This window comes from Penicillium cinerascens, assembly GCF_028974065.1.
Source record: "Penicillium cinerascens strain IBT 15544 chromosome Unknown contig_24_segment0_segment0, whole genome shotgun sequence".
Classification (NCBI taxonomy): Eukaryota; Fungi; Ascomycota; class Eurotiomycetes; order Eurotiales; family Aspergillaceae; genus Penicillium; species Penicillium cinerascens.
In genome coordinates this window covers 1,832,866-1,848,157 of record NW_026695290.1, presented here as the reverse complement: position 1 = coordinate 1,848,157, position 15,292 = coordinate 1,832,866, and the positions used below count along the sequence as shown (strand labels likewise).

The 15,292-nt window shown below is 51.2% G+C and overlaps 7 protein-coding genes across 7 annotated transcripts; 4 read left to right on the top strand and 3 right to left on the bottom strand.

The window, feature by feature from the left end:
- Positions 1–1,066: 1,066 nt before the first annotated feature.
- Positions 1,067–1,878, top strand: N7498_003800 (uncharacterized protein; the record flags this gene model as incomplete). The annotated part of the gene is made up of 2 exons (XM_058450862.1): positions 1,067–1,157; positions 1,205–1,878. 2 exons carry the CDS (start codon positions 1,067–1,069, stop codon positions 1,876–1,878), a joined length of 765 nt encoding a protein of 254 aa, XP_058310324.1.
- A 448-nt stretch (positions 1,879–2,326) lies between these two features.
- N7498_003799 (glutathione S-transferase family protein) lies at positions 2,327–3,100 on the bottom strand (the record flags this gene model as incomplete). Its single annotated transcript, XM_058450861.1, has 3 exons — positions 2,327–2,645; positions 2,699–2,815; positions 2,880–3,100. The coding sequence occupies 3 exons, from the start codon at positions 3,098–3,100 to the stop codon at positions 2,327–2,329; spliced, it is 657 nt and encodes a 218-aa protein (XP_058310323.1).
- An 858-nt stretch (positions 3,101–3,958) lies between these two features.
- Positions 3,959–6,274, bottom strand: N7498_003798 (uncharacterized protein; the record flags this gene model as incomplete). The annotated part of the gene is made up of 2 exons (XM_058450860.1): positions 3,959–5,095; positions 5,153–6,274. The coding sequence occupies 2 exons, from the start codon at positions 6,272–6,274 to the stop codon at positions 3,959–3,961; spliced, it is 2,259 nt and encodes a 752-aa protein (XP_058310322.1).
- Positions 6,275–6,939: 665 nt separating this feature from the next.
- N7498_003797 (MGR2/ROMO1 family protein) lies at positions 6,940–8,009 on the top strand. The gene is made up of 5 exons (XM_058450859.1): positions 6,940–7,144; positions 7,227–7,253; positions 7,321–7,350; positions 7,405–7,495; positions 7,582–8,009. The coding sequence occupies exons 1-5, from the start codon at positions 7,084–7,086 to the stop codon at positions 7,700–7,702; spliced, it is 330 nt and encodes a 109-aa protein (XP_058310321.1). The 5' UTR covers positions 6,940–7,083; the 3' UTR covers positions 7,703–8,009.
- A 2,626-nt stretch (positions 8,010–10,635) lies between these two features.
- On the top strand, positions 10,636–10,953 carry N7498_003796 (uncharacterized protein; the record flags this gene model as incomplete). The annotated part of the gene is made up of 1 exon (XM_058450858.1): positions 10,636–10,953. One exon carries the CDS (start codon positions 10,636–10,638, stop codon positions 10,951–10,953), a length of 318 nt encoding a protein of 105 aa, XP_058310320.1.
- An 877-nt stretch (positions 10,954–11,830) lies between these two features.
- Positions 11,831–13,397, top strand: N7498_003795 (leucine-rich repeat domain-containing protein; the record flags this gene model as incomplete). The annotated part of the gene is made up of 2 exons (XM_058450857.1): positions 11,831–12,438; positions 12,497–13,397. 2 exons carry the CDS (start codon positions 11,831–11,833, stop codon positions 13,395–13,397), a joined length of 1,509 nt encoding a protein of 502 aa, XP_058310319.1.
- A 637-nt stretch (positions 13,398–14,034) lies between these two features.
- On the bottom strand, positions 14,035–14,833 carry N7498_003794 (ribonuclease P subunit p20 family protein; the record flags this gene model as incomplete). Its single annotated transcript, XM_058450856.1, has 2 exons — positions 14,035–14,633; positions 14,713–14,833. 2 exons carry the CDS (start codon positions 14,831–14,833, stop codon positions 14,035–14,037), a joined length of 720 nt encoding a protein of 239 aa, XP_058310318.1.
- Positions 14,834–15,292: the final 459 nt, after the last annotated feature.

The following is a 15,292-nucleotide window of genomic DNA, read 5'->3' as shown; positions in this document are numbered from 1 at the left end:
CGTGCGACTGAGTCCCCTCTGGGTTCCTCACTCGTTTTTTGAGGTCTTGCGGAAGGGCCGATCTACTGACTGGCCTCTCTCTTCCCCGCCGATCATGTCATCATGCTTCTCCAGGAAACTGAGTATGTCACCGCCCTTTCAAGCTACACAACGCTTGACAAGTCATAGTTGAATGAATCTATATAGACTATGCTCAGCGTTAATCCCAAGGAACACCGAATGTGTACTGAGGAGATCTGCATGAGGAACTCTCTGTGCATTAATCCACCTTGCCGATCATAGTTTAGCGTATCGTAATTTCTGTGGGTGGCATGACGTTCTCTATTTCGATCTAAATTCGAACTCCCACACCGAACCTGAGGTCGCTTTTCTAGAAGTGCGAGCGAAGAAAGCTCAACCGACACTGATTTAGCACTTAAATTCTGCGGAACCGTACAGTTTTTGTGGAGATTTTGCTCGTGAAGGGCTGACGACGCTCTCTACTGTAGTCGACGGTAAGGTATAATTGGGTCACCATTCAGAGGAGCCAGTAGGTACATCATCCGAGAACCCATGGAACACGTCTTGGACTCCTATCCGATAAGTCTCTCGTATGTACTATAACTCTGTCCGATCCGCATATAACTACCCAATGGGTACACATGGATCTTAATCCAGTGGCGAGCTCGAACTGTGGGCGATCCGGAACATGACAGCCGATGACATGGACGGGTCGTCTGTTCTTAGCAAAGTCGAACGCCGCATATCTCACCGTGCCACTGTCACGTCATGACAGTTTAGAAGAAGACAACGGCAGAGCTCTCCCCGCATCTGAGTGGCCATCGTCGACTCTTCCATCCCCGCGTAATGGCGTCAGAGAGTCCCGTGAGCAGTCTTCTAGCAATCGAATTGATCAGTATCCAAGATTTGAGAGTGCCTAGATATATAAATGGGTAATTGACATATGAATTCCTTCCATTGTAAAACTACCAGAAACTTCAAGTAATCAGATCCTCACGAACTTATTCTCTAGCTCTTTCTACAACGTTTTACTCTTCAATTAAACATTTGACCTACGTTATTCAACATGTCGAATTTCATGCACAAAGTCAGAGATGCCATGAGTGGCCACAAGGGGTCCTCCCATGACTCGTCTCAAGGAGATAACAGGACGAGCGGTTAGCTCCTGCAGACATCGTGATCAAACCAGCCCTAATATGTATAGATACCCGTGATACGTACGGCTCTTCTAACACTAGCCAAGGAGACAATTACGGCACTTCCAACACTGGCGGAGGAACTGGCAATACCTATGGTTCGAATACCACAGGCGCTGAGATGGGTTCTGGAATGGGCACCGGAACTTCTGATTCCAAGATGGACAACAAGATGGACACGAGCAACACCTACGGCTCGACTACAGGCTCAGGCAACTATGGTGCCGGTGGTTACAACACCGGTCTTCAGGACACCAAGGGTCAGGCAGGCATGGGACCTTCTACCATGAACACTGGTGACTACAGCACTGGTTCCAACGCCTACGGGTCATCGGGCACTGGAGACTACTCCGGCACCCAGGGACCTCGTGAGTCCAACATGGCCAACAAGATGGACCCTCGTGTCGACAGTTCCACCGGCCAGGGAGGCATGTACACCTCCGACTATGGCGGCAGCACCAACTCCCCGGCCTACAACACGCGCTCTGCCACCACCGGCTCTAACATGGGCCAGATGGATTCAAAACAGCGCGACATGGGTGGCTCGGCTGCCGGTGGTAGCAGCTACAACACGGGAAGAAGAAGATCTTCTGGTCCCCATAGCTCTAATCTCCTCAACAAGCTTGATCCCCGTGTGAAGAGCTCGGACTATGAGACGGCTGGTAACCAGCGGGCATCCTAGGTCTTTTCCAGGGCTTTTTTGATTACTTAATGGTTCTATGAGATTGAATCTCTTCTATTTTGTTAATAATGTTTCGATATCCGCAAAATGGAATTTGCTACTGCAAGACGCATGAGCAAGAGCCTTCGTACTACTGTGCGTTTAGATCTAACCTAATGAGACCACCCCTTTCATGCCTGGTAGCCCTGTCTTATGGTGACTTTTCCCGTTCTCCATTACCCTGGCTGCAGCTGCTTCGTGAAAAGAATGAAGTTAAGTCCTATTGCACGGCATTATGCCCTAAAGACGTACTCCCCTGGGTCCCTGTGACATAACCCAGTAAGTAACATAGGTTGCGGGAGCCAAGTTCTCCTTACCTGTTTCTGTTCTCTGTCTCCTCCGGCGGCAAGGTTAGCTTGTTCATAGATGTGGTTAATTTATAATGTCTTCTCATGGATGCCCCAACTACCTACGAATGCTGAAAATAGGTACACCCAGTATCCCATAGGATAGTTCCAGCCTCTGCAGCCGCCTTCGCCCAAGTCTCCCTCCCCTGTAGCCCTATAAACCAGTTGTTCACGTTGGGATATCTCTCAAAGACCTCCTTCCACTTACCTCCCATCAAGGCAGCACCATTTGGTAGGTGAAACAGATCCGCCAAAGTCAGCTCATCTCCAGCGATATATTTCTGGGTGGCCAATTTGTTGTTATAAACAGCGAGAACCGCATCAAGCTCCTGTTCCGCCTGCGCAACTCTGTCCATGTCGGGGGAACCAAGGCCTTTCATTCTATATAACTGCGGATTAGTTATCGCATAGAAAGAACGGAGAGGAAGATATACGGTTTGATGACAAGCTCCATTCCGATGGTCTCCGCTGCCGCTGCGAAGTAACTCTGTTCGAAGCGACCGTAGGCTTCATCACCCTCTGGGACCAGCTTCTTACCGGAGGGGTATTTTCTGATCCAAGGTTAGATTGATAATTGCATACACTTGATTCGATCGGAGACAGAAACTAACGTACCGGGCAAGATATTTGCAGATACCCCTACTTTCGAACATGATGAACCCGTCATCATCCAAAACAGGGACCTTTCCGAATGGCTGCAGCTTCTTGTAGTCCTCAGTCTTCTGGTCGCCCTTGGCGATGTCAACGAGAACGAGCTCGTAGGGTAACTCCTTCTCCAGGATCGTGACCAGGACCCGGGAGGTGGACATAGCAGAGCCATAGAGTTTGAGAACCATTTTGCCGGTGGATCACTTAGCGAACAAGTAATAATCAGCCGTGGAGATGGTGTTCCAGGGGGCCAGCACAATTGATAGCAGTGATATAAAGTCGCGAGCTGTTGTGTTTTGATCCTCCTGCCAAGAAGGGATGGAAACAGCCTTGCTAGCACTAGACAAGGACATAGCTGATCTGCCCCTGCTAGTGCTTACATCGGGTACGGGCGGCTTGAAGGGGATCGAGGGCGTTACCCCGATACCTCCGTCGTAGGTAGGAGAATGTGAGGAATCTACCCGACTTAACATAGCATACTGGACTAACAGTCCCTTATTTCAGTCTACCAACCATGTTAATCTGGTCAGTTTAAAGTTGGTAATGGACATATCCTTAAGAAATTTCCATCATGTACAGGAAGAGACAGACCTAAGTCCTGAAGGGGAAAAGGCCTCCTAGTAGAAAAACAGGGTGTTAAAGAAAAAGAAAATAGTAAAGAGACTGTGTAGGCTAGGCTTATGAGACATGGTATGGAGACAAGGTATGAAAAGGAACAGTGTTCACTGGTTTAGAAAGGATCAGGACATTCGGCGCCAAGGTCATGACTGGCGCGAACGGAGGCTGGAAACATGAGGGCGAAAAAAGACAAGAGAGAAAGTCAGGGTATGCAACGTATGCAACGTATGCAAAATGAGGCTTAAGACAACAACACCGAACCCCAGAAGAATCAAGCACCAGGCACCTTGGCCCAGAATACAGTAAATATCATGTCGTCAAGAGAAGTAGAATCGTTGGTGAAAAGAGTCATGCTGGGCTGCCCTTCAAGAGCGCCGACTTTTGGGTAAAGATAAATCGTGAGCGTATGCGGAATAGCCAAAACTGATTTATTTATCCATCTTTTGCCACCCGTTAAGATAGGCCATTAAGCCAACCCCAAGAAGAACCACACCGAACATGGATGCATATGGACTTGCCTCCTCCAGGAAATTACGCCGGTGTTGTGTAGCGAAGGCAGTGGCCGTAGCGTCGAACTCTTTGCTCTTTGGGGTGACTGGGTCAAATCGTTGTGGAGATGAGCCGTCCGTCTTGGACTCGGCTGACCCATTCTCTGTCGGGACCGTGTGTCCAGAGATGGTCTTCATCAAGTCCCGGCCTTGTGCGTCTGGCTTCGATCCAGCCACGGAGGTCGATTCCTCCTCCGCACGCTCCTTTCGCAGGGTTTCGATCATCTCAGCCAACGACTTGCGCGACTCATTCGATTCATCCTCGGCCTTCTCGGCGCGCTCCTTGAATGAAGTCATTTGCTTCCTCATCTCCTCCATCTCTTCCATCATATTTTCAAGGCGGCGCTGGAGCTGCGTGGTATTCACCTCCGCAGATGGTTCTTTCTGGTCAACTTCAGAAGGCGGAGGGACAGCAGTTGGTATAGGGAGGCCATTTGTCGAGTCGTTTGGCTCCAGCTTGATCTTTGACTCGGTCTCCGGTGTATGAATAGCACTCTCAGACTTGGATACTTCATCCGATGCGGAGCGCATTTCCAGCTTCTTCACCTTCTCTTCTGCGGACTCGCGAGCGGCTCGTTCCTGGAGAAGCATATCTTCCAATTCTTTGACACGGGCCCCTTGGTTATCGATTTCTCGCTTGGCAGATGAAAGTGCCTCGATAAGAGACAAGATCTGGCTCGAATCACGAGAGACAGGTGAGTTATTGGAGACCGACTTGGGCTTGTCGGTGTCACTGCGTTTCAGAGGCGAGAACGAATCAGGCCCAGATCGTGGAGCATCAGGTTTCTCTGGGAGAGGTTGCTGGGGAGGAGGAGCGGGAGGTTCCGAGAATCTGGAAAAGGAGTCGACACGGGGCATTTTCGGGCGACCATTCAGCTGACGAGGAGCGCTGTTCTCAAAAGATGTCGGCTTGGTGGCCTTCTCTTTCTCAGGATAGCCAGGTTTCATGATCGCCGCCAAGAACTCGTCAGTCTGACGAAGATCCTGCGATTGCTGCTTCGCCGATTTCAACTCGCTCTGTAAAAGTAATCAGTATGTCATGAAACAACTTCAAAAAATGTGAGGGAATTATACCGTGAGTCTCTTGACGACCTGCTCGACAGAAATAGGAGAGCTCCAGTAATTCATCTGCCGTTGCTGGTGCATGGCATTGATCTGGTTGCTGGAGGTGCTCTGGGCACTCCTGTTGCTCGCATTGCTGCCTGATCGCCCCCGAAGATGGGAAAGTGGTTGACTAAGAGGTGATGGTAGAAGGCCTCCACCAGAAGCAGGGTCCAAGTCTCCAAAATTGAGGTCAAGGATATTCGGAGTAGTTCCATAGAGGCCAGCATGTTCAACTTTAGCAGAGACCTTGTGGTGAACAACAGTGTTCTGGTCCTCGCTGACTATATCGATTCCCAATTCCATGGTGTCATTTTCACGAAGCTCGTGCGGATCTGATTCGCGGTTCTCAGGAGACAGCCTGTGGCCATTAACGAAGGTGCCATTTGAGGATTTCACGTCACGAATCCAGATCTTTCCAGATTTATCAGCCCATATCTCAGCATGCTGCCGAGAGAGGACCTTGGAATCGAAATACCCATTCAGTGGCGTGGGCACTGTTTTGGCATTCGTCTGACGACCGACCCGTAGAACATCAGGGAAGAAAGGCACATTGATTTGCTTCTTCTCAAACGTTCCATTCAACGGTGTCAGGGCCAGAATAGCAGGGGGATCCGAGGACTGCCCATTAGAATGCCGAACACCATTCTGCTGGGATGATTGGAGCATATGTTGTGACGGGACGATGGTTGATGGTTGATGCATAGCAGACATGGTCGATGAGGCAGTTGGCCCCGAGGAGAGCGCGGGAACTGCCTGTGATCGGGTATTTGTTACTCCTGATACAGGCTCGGCCTTGGAGCTAGGCCAGAGACTCCGGGTAGGTTTCTTCTTCGATGACCAGGTGCCAGCTTCACCGCCAGAATTTTGCTCAGCATAGGCCTCTTGCTGGCTGCTGGTCACCGTCGATGTAGAGGAGTTCGATCCGAGGGAAGATGAGGAGTTGGAGCGGTGGACTTGCTTCCGTGGCATGAACATCCGTGAAACTTCGTCTGCATTCGCTGAAGACAGAGCTCCTTGTCCTCCGTTACCAGTGCTGTACCATCCCAAGCGAGACCCCGATTGCACACTAGGTGGTGATGCCACAGCAGTCATGGAGAAGGATATCGGGGATGGTTCAACTCAGTGGAATGTCCAGACGACGATCGACGGTCGCAAAGTTGACAGGACACGATCCCTTCACGGCGGACAGTTCGAACGTTCGGGCAAAAGTTGTGTTCGTGACTAAAGGTTGATTGCGTGGTTGGAATGGTGGTGTGCAATGCGCGCAGGGCTGTTGTTTTTTCTTGGTCGGCCGGCTAATTTAGAACGGTCGCGTTAGCGCTGGTCGCTTGCCAAACAAGTTATCGGCCCTCCGACTCGGGCCTGGGCTCGAGACGGGTGAACGGTCGAGATAATCGCAATCAGATGCTATACTTACCGTTAAAGGAGGTTTCAGAAATATTTAAGCACCGTTGGGGGGGGATAAAGTCAGTGCTCCAGACCACGGAGGCGTGTGAGGTCTTGCCGGAACGTGAGCAAGCGACCGGTGTCTCACCACCTTCCAAGGACGAGGAAGCACAAGACGGAACTTGCCGCCTTTGCCACAGGCTTGAAGCCGCCCTAACAGCAAAAGTAGAAAATGATAGAGATCAAAAGACGGGGATGGCCATGGAATCTTAGCCCACGGAGAGAGGGAACCGTCCCTGTTCTCTTACTCCCTTGACGCAGCCGGTCACGTGGTCTACCGGCACGTGTGTGCCCGTTATGGTCACGTGAAGCGGAGACGGAGATGAGTTGCGATGAAAACGCCTCTTTTCTAGATTTCTGTCCAATCTTCACTGCTTAGCTCCATTCGGCTCTGGGCTTCCGCTCACTTACTTCGCTCCCTTGTACACACTTCTGAGCTCTCTCCCGAACCCAAGATGCCCGTCGTTGCTGGTCCTGCCGCAGGGGGCCCTGCTGGCCCCTCGACCTTCGACAAAAGTATGTTGTCTTGTCCACCATATAAGGCCCTGCAAGCCTGGGAAGCTGGCGAGATACATAGCATGAGCTGACCAGACTATAGTGAAAATGGGTTGCATGATGGGTTCCAGTACGTGATCGGAGAGCGTGCTTGCGTCATAGCTATGAGCTCCTACTAACTCGGCGCGTCCATTTAGCTGTCGGTGGAATCATGGGCTTCATCATCGGTGAACACTACAAATGAAAGCTGCTGCAGGGGCCAAAAAGCTGACAGCTTGTAGGAACGGTCACGATCTTCCAGTACGGAGCCGGCCCCAATGGTGTGATGCGCACTCTGGGCAAGTACATGCTGGGCTCCGGTGCGACCTTTGGGTATGGGCTATCTTCCCTTTCTTGTTCCTTTCCGGGATTTCTTCGACTCTAGCCTTGTACTAACCAATACGCTTTTACTCTTTCAGTCTTTTCATGTCCATCGGCAGTGTCATCCGTACTGAAGGACCCCACAACGATGCCTGGCTCCGCGCTCGAGGCCCTCCCATGATGCTTCCCCGCCAAAGCCCCCTCCAGCCAGTGCGCTAATAAACTCGTGTTCTCCTGTCGTTCTGGACGGGGATGTCAAATGGTGCACGTGACATGACCAAATCGAAGGGGACGCTTCTTGTACGATACGATCTTTAAATTTGTGAAGCGATTTCAGCAGAGGTGGAATAGCAAGATTGGCTAAGATTGAGGAGCTTGAGATGGTGGTTTGGGCGGCCATACTGGCCGAGAGCTTCCAAGGTTCCAAGCTTATAATGCACATATGCTTGTCGCATCAGGAATTTGCTGGGCCTGGTCATCTCTTCACTCAGGAATCGCCGGGTTGGCGTCATTTCTTGCTCCGACTGTCTAGTACCGGGCCTTTCTTCTGTCCATAGCGGACGGGAAAACAGCGGATGTTCTTTGGGAGCGTTTCGATGCCCAATCTGAAAACTTTACCTGAGAATCTGCTATGTCCCATCAATAACTTTGTATAACCCTAGATTGCTGTTTCTATAAAACAAGCTTTGCAAATCTGAGCAGAGACATTGATTGATCCAGAACTTCTTGACCACTAATCCGTCCAGAAATAACATGAAAAGACGACACCCGCTATTGTATGGCTGCAGTACGTATGTAGCAACCCTGAAGGCAAGGTCATGAGGGCAGACATGGGTTTAGACTACTTAGTTCCAGTGCCAAAGGATTGCCCAAGTAGCAGTCATTACAGTTATATCTAGGTGGAACATAACTTGATAAGGTGTAGGGTCAGAAACGACATATATATTGAATGTTGCACAAAAGTAGCAAGCGAGGGGCCAGATATACAATCTACAGTGCTTTGACCCATATCTGCCTGGGGAATTCTACAGAGATGTGTATATTTATTTCGTGGTAAACAGAGTGAAAGAGGAAAATCACCATTGACTTTCCAACATAGCTACTGGTACCCACATACTCCAGGTGGGAATGACAGCGGATTTTGAACACGTCAAACAAGAAAGGTGTTCGCGACGATATTTTGATGCGGGGGTTTAGGTTCGATCGGATTTCCGTCAGCAGGGTGGACTCTCGCATACGGTTTGCACGTCGGGCAAATTCGGCTGTTTCCGCCTCTTTTCGTGCCTCTCCTATTGTGTAACGCCTACGGGCATTTTCGTTCTTTCACTGCAAGATAAGCGGTCAGTGAACTTGAGGGATTGAAAACCGGCGTTGTCCAGTATAACACAGATCGTTCACAGATCGCTTGACCGGGCCAATTGTAAACATCTTTCCTCGGGCAGTCGGATCTTGGTTCCAGCCATGAAACGTTGAAATGCCTTTTCCCCTCCATCGGGGGGCAGACCTAACCAAAGATTTGCCTCCGGCAAGGTATGTTGTGAACTTCAAGTTGTTGTGCAAGGCGACTCAAGAATTGGTGACAGACTGAGTATGCAAGAAATCGGGAACGGGATGATCAGTCACAACTTCTCGAACCCCCCGGACTCTTCACAGGCACAAAGTGACTGGCCACGAAGGGCAACCCGGAAGGACGATCTCAACATCACGGTGGATCGCCCTCGGGTTCTACGGACCTCGCCAGGCACAGGCTTCTGAGTCGCCGCCCGAGCCCCGTCCGCTAATTACACTCCACCGGCTTCTGGACCGCCAAGTCCACCGCCACAACAATGGTCACCTCGACTGTGTGGGTGGACTCTCGGGTTGCACCCGAATGAGGCAAATTGAGAACGACTTTTTGCCTAATCTCGGCTAACACCGAGTCTAGCCAATCCGATCGACAGAACAGGGCCTCTCAAATCACGAGAGAAAATTCGAAGAGCTTACCCTCGGGGCGAATGAAAACCCGCCAACCCTGCGCGATCCGTCCTACCGGGCGTTCCTGCATCCATGACGCCAGGGGCTACACCGTTTCAATTCCCCCTAGACGGACACAGGTCCGGGTCTGTTTGTACAAAGGCACGGAGAAGCATGCAACGCATGCGCAGATCATATGCGGTGACAATCCTCATCAAACGAACTGGAACGACTCAGGAATCACATTCCGAACCCAGAGGGTTTCAGATGGGGCAGGTGGGCTCTTGCTCAACCGTTAGCAACAATAAGTCGTCTCCATTCACGCCCTGTCTAGGTCTAGGGCTGGAGAACGCTACTGTACGGAATTCTCCAGGGGCAAAGAATCCTATACACCGGTGGAAAGGGTGAGAGGTGTCGTGTACCAAGGATATCAGGCTGGTTCGACCCAAGAAAATGGTGTTTACCTGGGATCGTCCCCAATAGCCAACGTAATGCATCAATAATCAAACCCGACGCTGTGCAGCAAATTGCGTTTGGCCCTCCCCTCGCATACGGACTGCCGGGATGAGTCTGTGCGGAACGAGATCCTGTAAGACCTTGGCGCCGGGCTTAGTTAGGGCACTGATGGCGCCGAGGGTCCATAGTTCGATCATGAACTGGCCCTATTTCGGATAGTTCCAGGAACCGCGTGCCCACTCATCCAATGGGAGCCCCGTTGCGCAGGGAAAAAACGAAAAGCCAATTTAAAAAGTCTGGCCCCCACAGGGCTCTAGAGTGAACGAATGACCCTTTCCTCAGGATCGAGGCCACACGCGTGCCTGAGATTATTTAGATGGGCGCATACCACGCCCTGTCATACTTCCTTTTCTTTCCCCCTTAGGCGCCTTTCACCCCAGTCATTCGTTCACACCTCCAGTCACTCATTTTATACTCCAATCCTCCTCCCGAGCCGTGCTCTACCTACGCTCGCTATCCTACTTTGGAGTCCCACTCGTTTGCACTCAAAGTCCATCCTCATTGCTATTCATACACTCGCGATCGCATCGCGTCTTCTATCCATCTACCCGCCTTTCACACATTGACTCGAGTCATTGCCGGACTTCTGTGAACTGTCCATATCTGAAACCACTCTATAACCACTCTATAACACCCGATTACGCACGATCAAATCACGTCTTTCGACCAATTGATCAACGAAAATGCAGTTCGGCGCACTTGTCACGTCTTTCCTCTGCCTGGCTGCGGCTCAGTTCGCTGTTGCAGAGGACACTACCTCCGTGTTGACCACGACCGTCACCAAGACCCTGGTCCGGGTGAACTCGGTCACTGTCACTGCCACTCCCACCCCCAGCTCCAGCATGGTGAGCGTCACGGCGACTTCTACCCCCGTGGTTGTCTCATCCACCCACGCCGCACCCTCTGCCACCCACACTGGCGGCGCTATCAGCATGCGCGCCGGCATGCCGGCTGCCATCGTTGCTGGCTCTTTCGCCCTCATTATGGGTCAGGCCCTTTAATCGGCAGTTGCGATTCAAGAGCATCGGCAGGCCACCGCATTCAATACTCACTAATGGATGTGGCTGCCTTGACGTCTCTTCCTGCCGTTCATCTCTAGCCGAGCCGGGGTACATTTTCTTTATTTTGGATTCATAATTTCTCTTCTTCGACTTTATTTTTGATCCTCTTGGTTAGCTGGAGAACCCTTCATCAGAGGAAACGGCCTTTACGCACTTCACACTTCCAATACCCCCTTTTAACGACTTTGTGGACACGAGTTGATGTCGGATTTACTTCTCACCCTATATTTTTCTATACTTCTTCTGTTCATATCTGTTCGGTGGATGTTTTCTACGGATCCTTCGGCCATGGCTCGTTCCACCTTTGGGCGTGACGCGGTCTGGATGCGAATGTACAAATCCAATGTTTGCCAAAGAAACCCCGGGAATACTTCACCAGACAATCAACTTTATTTTAATTTTTTTCCAACTAAGTTTTCCATCTATGACAAGGCTAGTTTGAATGTAGTGAAGATCACGTCGATCGAACATTCGGGTGGATCACATTCTCTGCCGTGGACTCCGCGCTCGACTGACCGTGCGCCCACGCGTCAACCACTTCAGGCAACCATTCGTTTGATCGCATCTTATCTCTCGGCATTCCAACTGATCTCAATTTGAACTTCTTCTGTTTCACACCTATAGAGATCAATTGATCGATTCTGATTCCTATTGATTCTATTGCGTCAAATTGGCGCGTTTGTTGACATCCGAGTCGCGGCACTCTGGCTCCACCACGCGTCGCCCCTCGAATTCGCCCAACGGCGCATTGTCCACCGGCTCTTCGAATGAGCCCGGACTGTATTACTGACTCGCGTGCTGTGCACCATTGATCGCAATGGACAACGAGATCCCCCTCCCTCCGCCGCGGTGTCTGCGCCATCGTTCTCCAGCGCGTGCCGGCACCTCGCCCGCAGGCTCGGTCGCCTCGTCCTTCCGCAAGGCGCGCCGACTGTCGCGATTCGACGACCGCTCGAGCCAGCCTTCAAGTGACCCTGCGCTTTTCTCAAGTGACGATATTCCTGCGTCGGGACTGGAGAACTACAATGCGCCTGTCGCCGGAGGAGCGGGGCGGAAGCGAAGGTATCGCGGGACCTGGTGGGGAGAACAGGCCGTGGATCCTAAGAGGAAGAGGGCTGATTTCAAGGAGAAGCGCCACGTTGACAGTGGTGTCTGGATGGGCAGCGACGAGTCACTTGCTGAGTCTTCTTTGCCCTCGGAGGATGGGCCGGCTTGGGGAGAGGATCTCTTGAAGTCTGTCCTCGATCCGCAGGCAAAAGGGAGATCTCCGCTTGAGCCATCTATGTTAAGGGCCCCTACTCCGGTGCAGGCGCAGACTCGCCCAATGCCTGTCTCTATCAAGGACGGCGAATCAGAGGAGTACCGCATTGCGAAGGAAATTATCAATAATTGTCTCGAGAAGGGTGAGGACAGTATTGATCTCGGGTAAGTGCATGCTCGTCGTCAAACAATCTCCGATATGAAACCTAACTGGGTATTATAGAAACCTAAATCTCAAGAGCATCGGGCAAGGTCTCCTGGCGCCTCTGCAGCATTTGACGAAGCTTCCATCTGTGACTGAACCTCCAACATCCGAGAACGCCTATACTTCTCTTCAGCCATTTCTCCGCATTTTCCTCCCTAACAACGATCTCACCAGCTTGGGTAGCGAACTTTTCGAACTAAAATATCTCAAAGTGCTCAGCGTCCGCAGCAACAGGCTTACCACGCTTCCCGCCAATATCCGCAATCTGACGGCCTTGCAAGTCCTCAACATTGCAGTTAACGAACTCACATCCCTCCCGTGGGAGCTCCTGGGCCTTCTACAGGGGGAACTGAAACATTTATCTATATTCCCGAACCCATTCCCATCAATTGAAGAAGCCGAGGTTACAGTCTGGCGTCGTGGATCGACTCAAGACGATGAACGCTCCTCGGGAGAAGCTCTCGAATTCAATGAATATGAAGGCGAACCTCCCGCCGACGCATGGGCCACGATCCGCGTCGCCACGGGCCCAGTAAAGCTCTTAGACATGGACGGCCAGCCGGTGGAATCATCAGCACCATCCGACTCGGCAAATCGCGCCCCATCCCTCCGAGAACTCTCCCTTCGCACTCTGGTCAAAACGCCAGGTCTCGATCAAATCACCGATGAAGAGATGCTCGACTTCCCCCCATTAGCAGTCCCGTTGATCGCCCTAGCCAAGAAGTGGCAATCAGACGGCGGTTGGCACTGCTCGGTGTGCCATCAAGAGTATGTGAACCCGCGCTCTGAGTGGACGGAGTGGTGGGACTGCACACCTCATGAAAATGGGATGAAGAGGCCGCGGGCCTCGGGTGAGAAGCTTCGTCCTTTGCCGTTCAGACGCTTTGGGTGCAGCTGGGCTTGTGTTCCTGACTCTTAGCCTGTATATTAATTTTCTTCTTCTCTTTCGTGTGCATTGTTACGGTTTTGTATATCTTGTGTGTGCATGATATGGGGTTGTTATAGAATTTATCCGTCGTGTGGACGGAAGTACATTTATTTACTCAAGCATTGTTTTCGGTCTGAGTCTGTAGATTTGAGGAAACCAGTACATAGTACTGAAAAAGCATTTCTGGTCCATCTCTATGGCCTTATAGGATGATTCGAGGCTGGAAGGTATCCATATCCTGTCGTTGGATTTTGCTAGTCTGTTCGTGCGTGGACGATCACTATCGTTGCAGTATTCCTCACGAGTTTTCCATGAGGATTTCCTCCATCGGGCTGAGCAGGCTGAGTGACTAAGTGGTGACTCATTCTGACTTCATCCAGGTATCTGTGAGAGGAACAGGCTCTCCATATCGGGTTTTCTGCGATACGTGGAGGCAGTGTTGCTGCAGCGATGTTCTTTCTGGTGGACTTGGCACAACATCGTTGAACATGACAGGCAAGCGGGATCATGATCCCCTGTACCTGGTGATCCAATTCTTTCGAGGCTGTTTGTGTCTTTCTTTGGTGCATTCAATGGCATGACCGGCACGCAAAAGATGCGTAAATGGCATGCTCTACTCATGGACGGTTCACTTGAGGCTAATGGCCACCTCGACCATTTTGATCCATCGAGTTCGGGTCTCAGGTAGCTCGGCATCTTCGGGCACCTTCGCGACCTCGCGCTTTCTTTTCTTTGTGGAATCTTTGGAGGCAGGTTCCTCTGAAGTCGCAGATTCCTTCTGATCCGCGGCATTCTTGGCCCGTTTTTGCCGCTCTTGTTTGCGCATCTCCCCCTCTTTCTTATCTTCATCCTCGATCACATCGTCAACGACGAGTACACTTCCAGTGGTGACGCGTGCTGTGTACTCGGCCTCCTTCTCTTCGAACCACTTGCCCACGTTGAGGGCCTTCTCGATTGCCTTGCCGGTAGCCTTCACGAAGACCTCCTCTCGCGTGTTCGCGGCCTTGGCGAGCTCTGCAAGTTTCTGCTTCTCTGTTTTCTGCGTGTCTTCAAGGCTGATGCTGGCTGTTGCGCGCTTCTCCGCCTGGCGGAGTAGTTTCTGGACGCGCTTCACCGCGCTCATGAAAGGTGTCTTGCTGGAGACATAGACGATCTTGGGTACGGCGGGACCCGCGTATGGTGAGGCGACTGGTGCATGGGGGATAGGTCGCTTTTCGACTTTGGCATCTGCAAGTTCTCGGGTGAGTCTTCTGTCTGCTTTTCGCGTTGTCCGAGATGTAGAGTTGTGGAGGGGTACGAAACGTACATTTCGGGAGCTTGACGAGGTCTTGGTTCTTCTTCTCGAACTGGAGATTTTTCTCCAGAGGCCCCTTGCCCATTGTGAGAATAGGAGGGTCTGTGAAGGTGTGGTTGGGAAGCTGTCGCATGGATGCCGGGGACGCAGTCTTTATCTTCGGCCTTTTTCTGCCGGGCGGTGCGTGTTGATAAAGTGTAACCTTTGGACCACTCAGGTCACGATCACGACTTCTGAGGGCATAAAAGTTTGGATTTCTTAATTCTAATAAGCTGCAGGGGTTTAAATATCTAGGAAAACATGGTATAGAGGACTTGAATGAATATCTTGCGAGGTTGGTGGTTTTTTGATGAATTTACTTGACCAATCTATTTGGGCTTCAAGGTTTAGCGAATCCCTGTACCTGCCGGGCAGAGCCAAAAGAACACTCGTAGTTTTTTGAAAGAAATATTCTCCGATAGATACCATGTATAACTTCGAAACCTCATCCAACCTCGGAAATAAACCGAGCTACACGTGCCGTAGTGGGTTGTCTCGTTGAAGAATGGTATCTGACCTTGCATTTCCACTCCATGGGTCATCATGGAGGATC

Excerpts from the sequence above, each read along its gene's own strand:
- N7498_003797 (XM_058450859.1), top strand. The coding sequence starts at position 7,084 with ATGCCCGTCGTTGCTGGTCCTGCCGCAGGGGGCCCTGCTGGCCCCTCG. Across the intron at positions 7,351-7,404 it reads AATCATGGGCTTCATCATCG|GAACGGTCACGATCTTCCAG; the intron begins GTGAACACTACA and ends GACAGCTTGTAG. Across the intron at positions 7,496-7,581 it reads GGCTCCGGTGCGACCTTTGG|TCTTTTCATGTCCATCGGCA; the intron begins GTATGGGCTATC and ends TTACTCTTTCAG.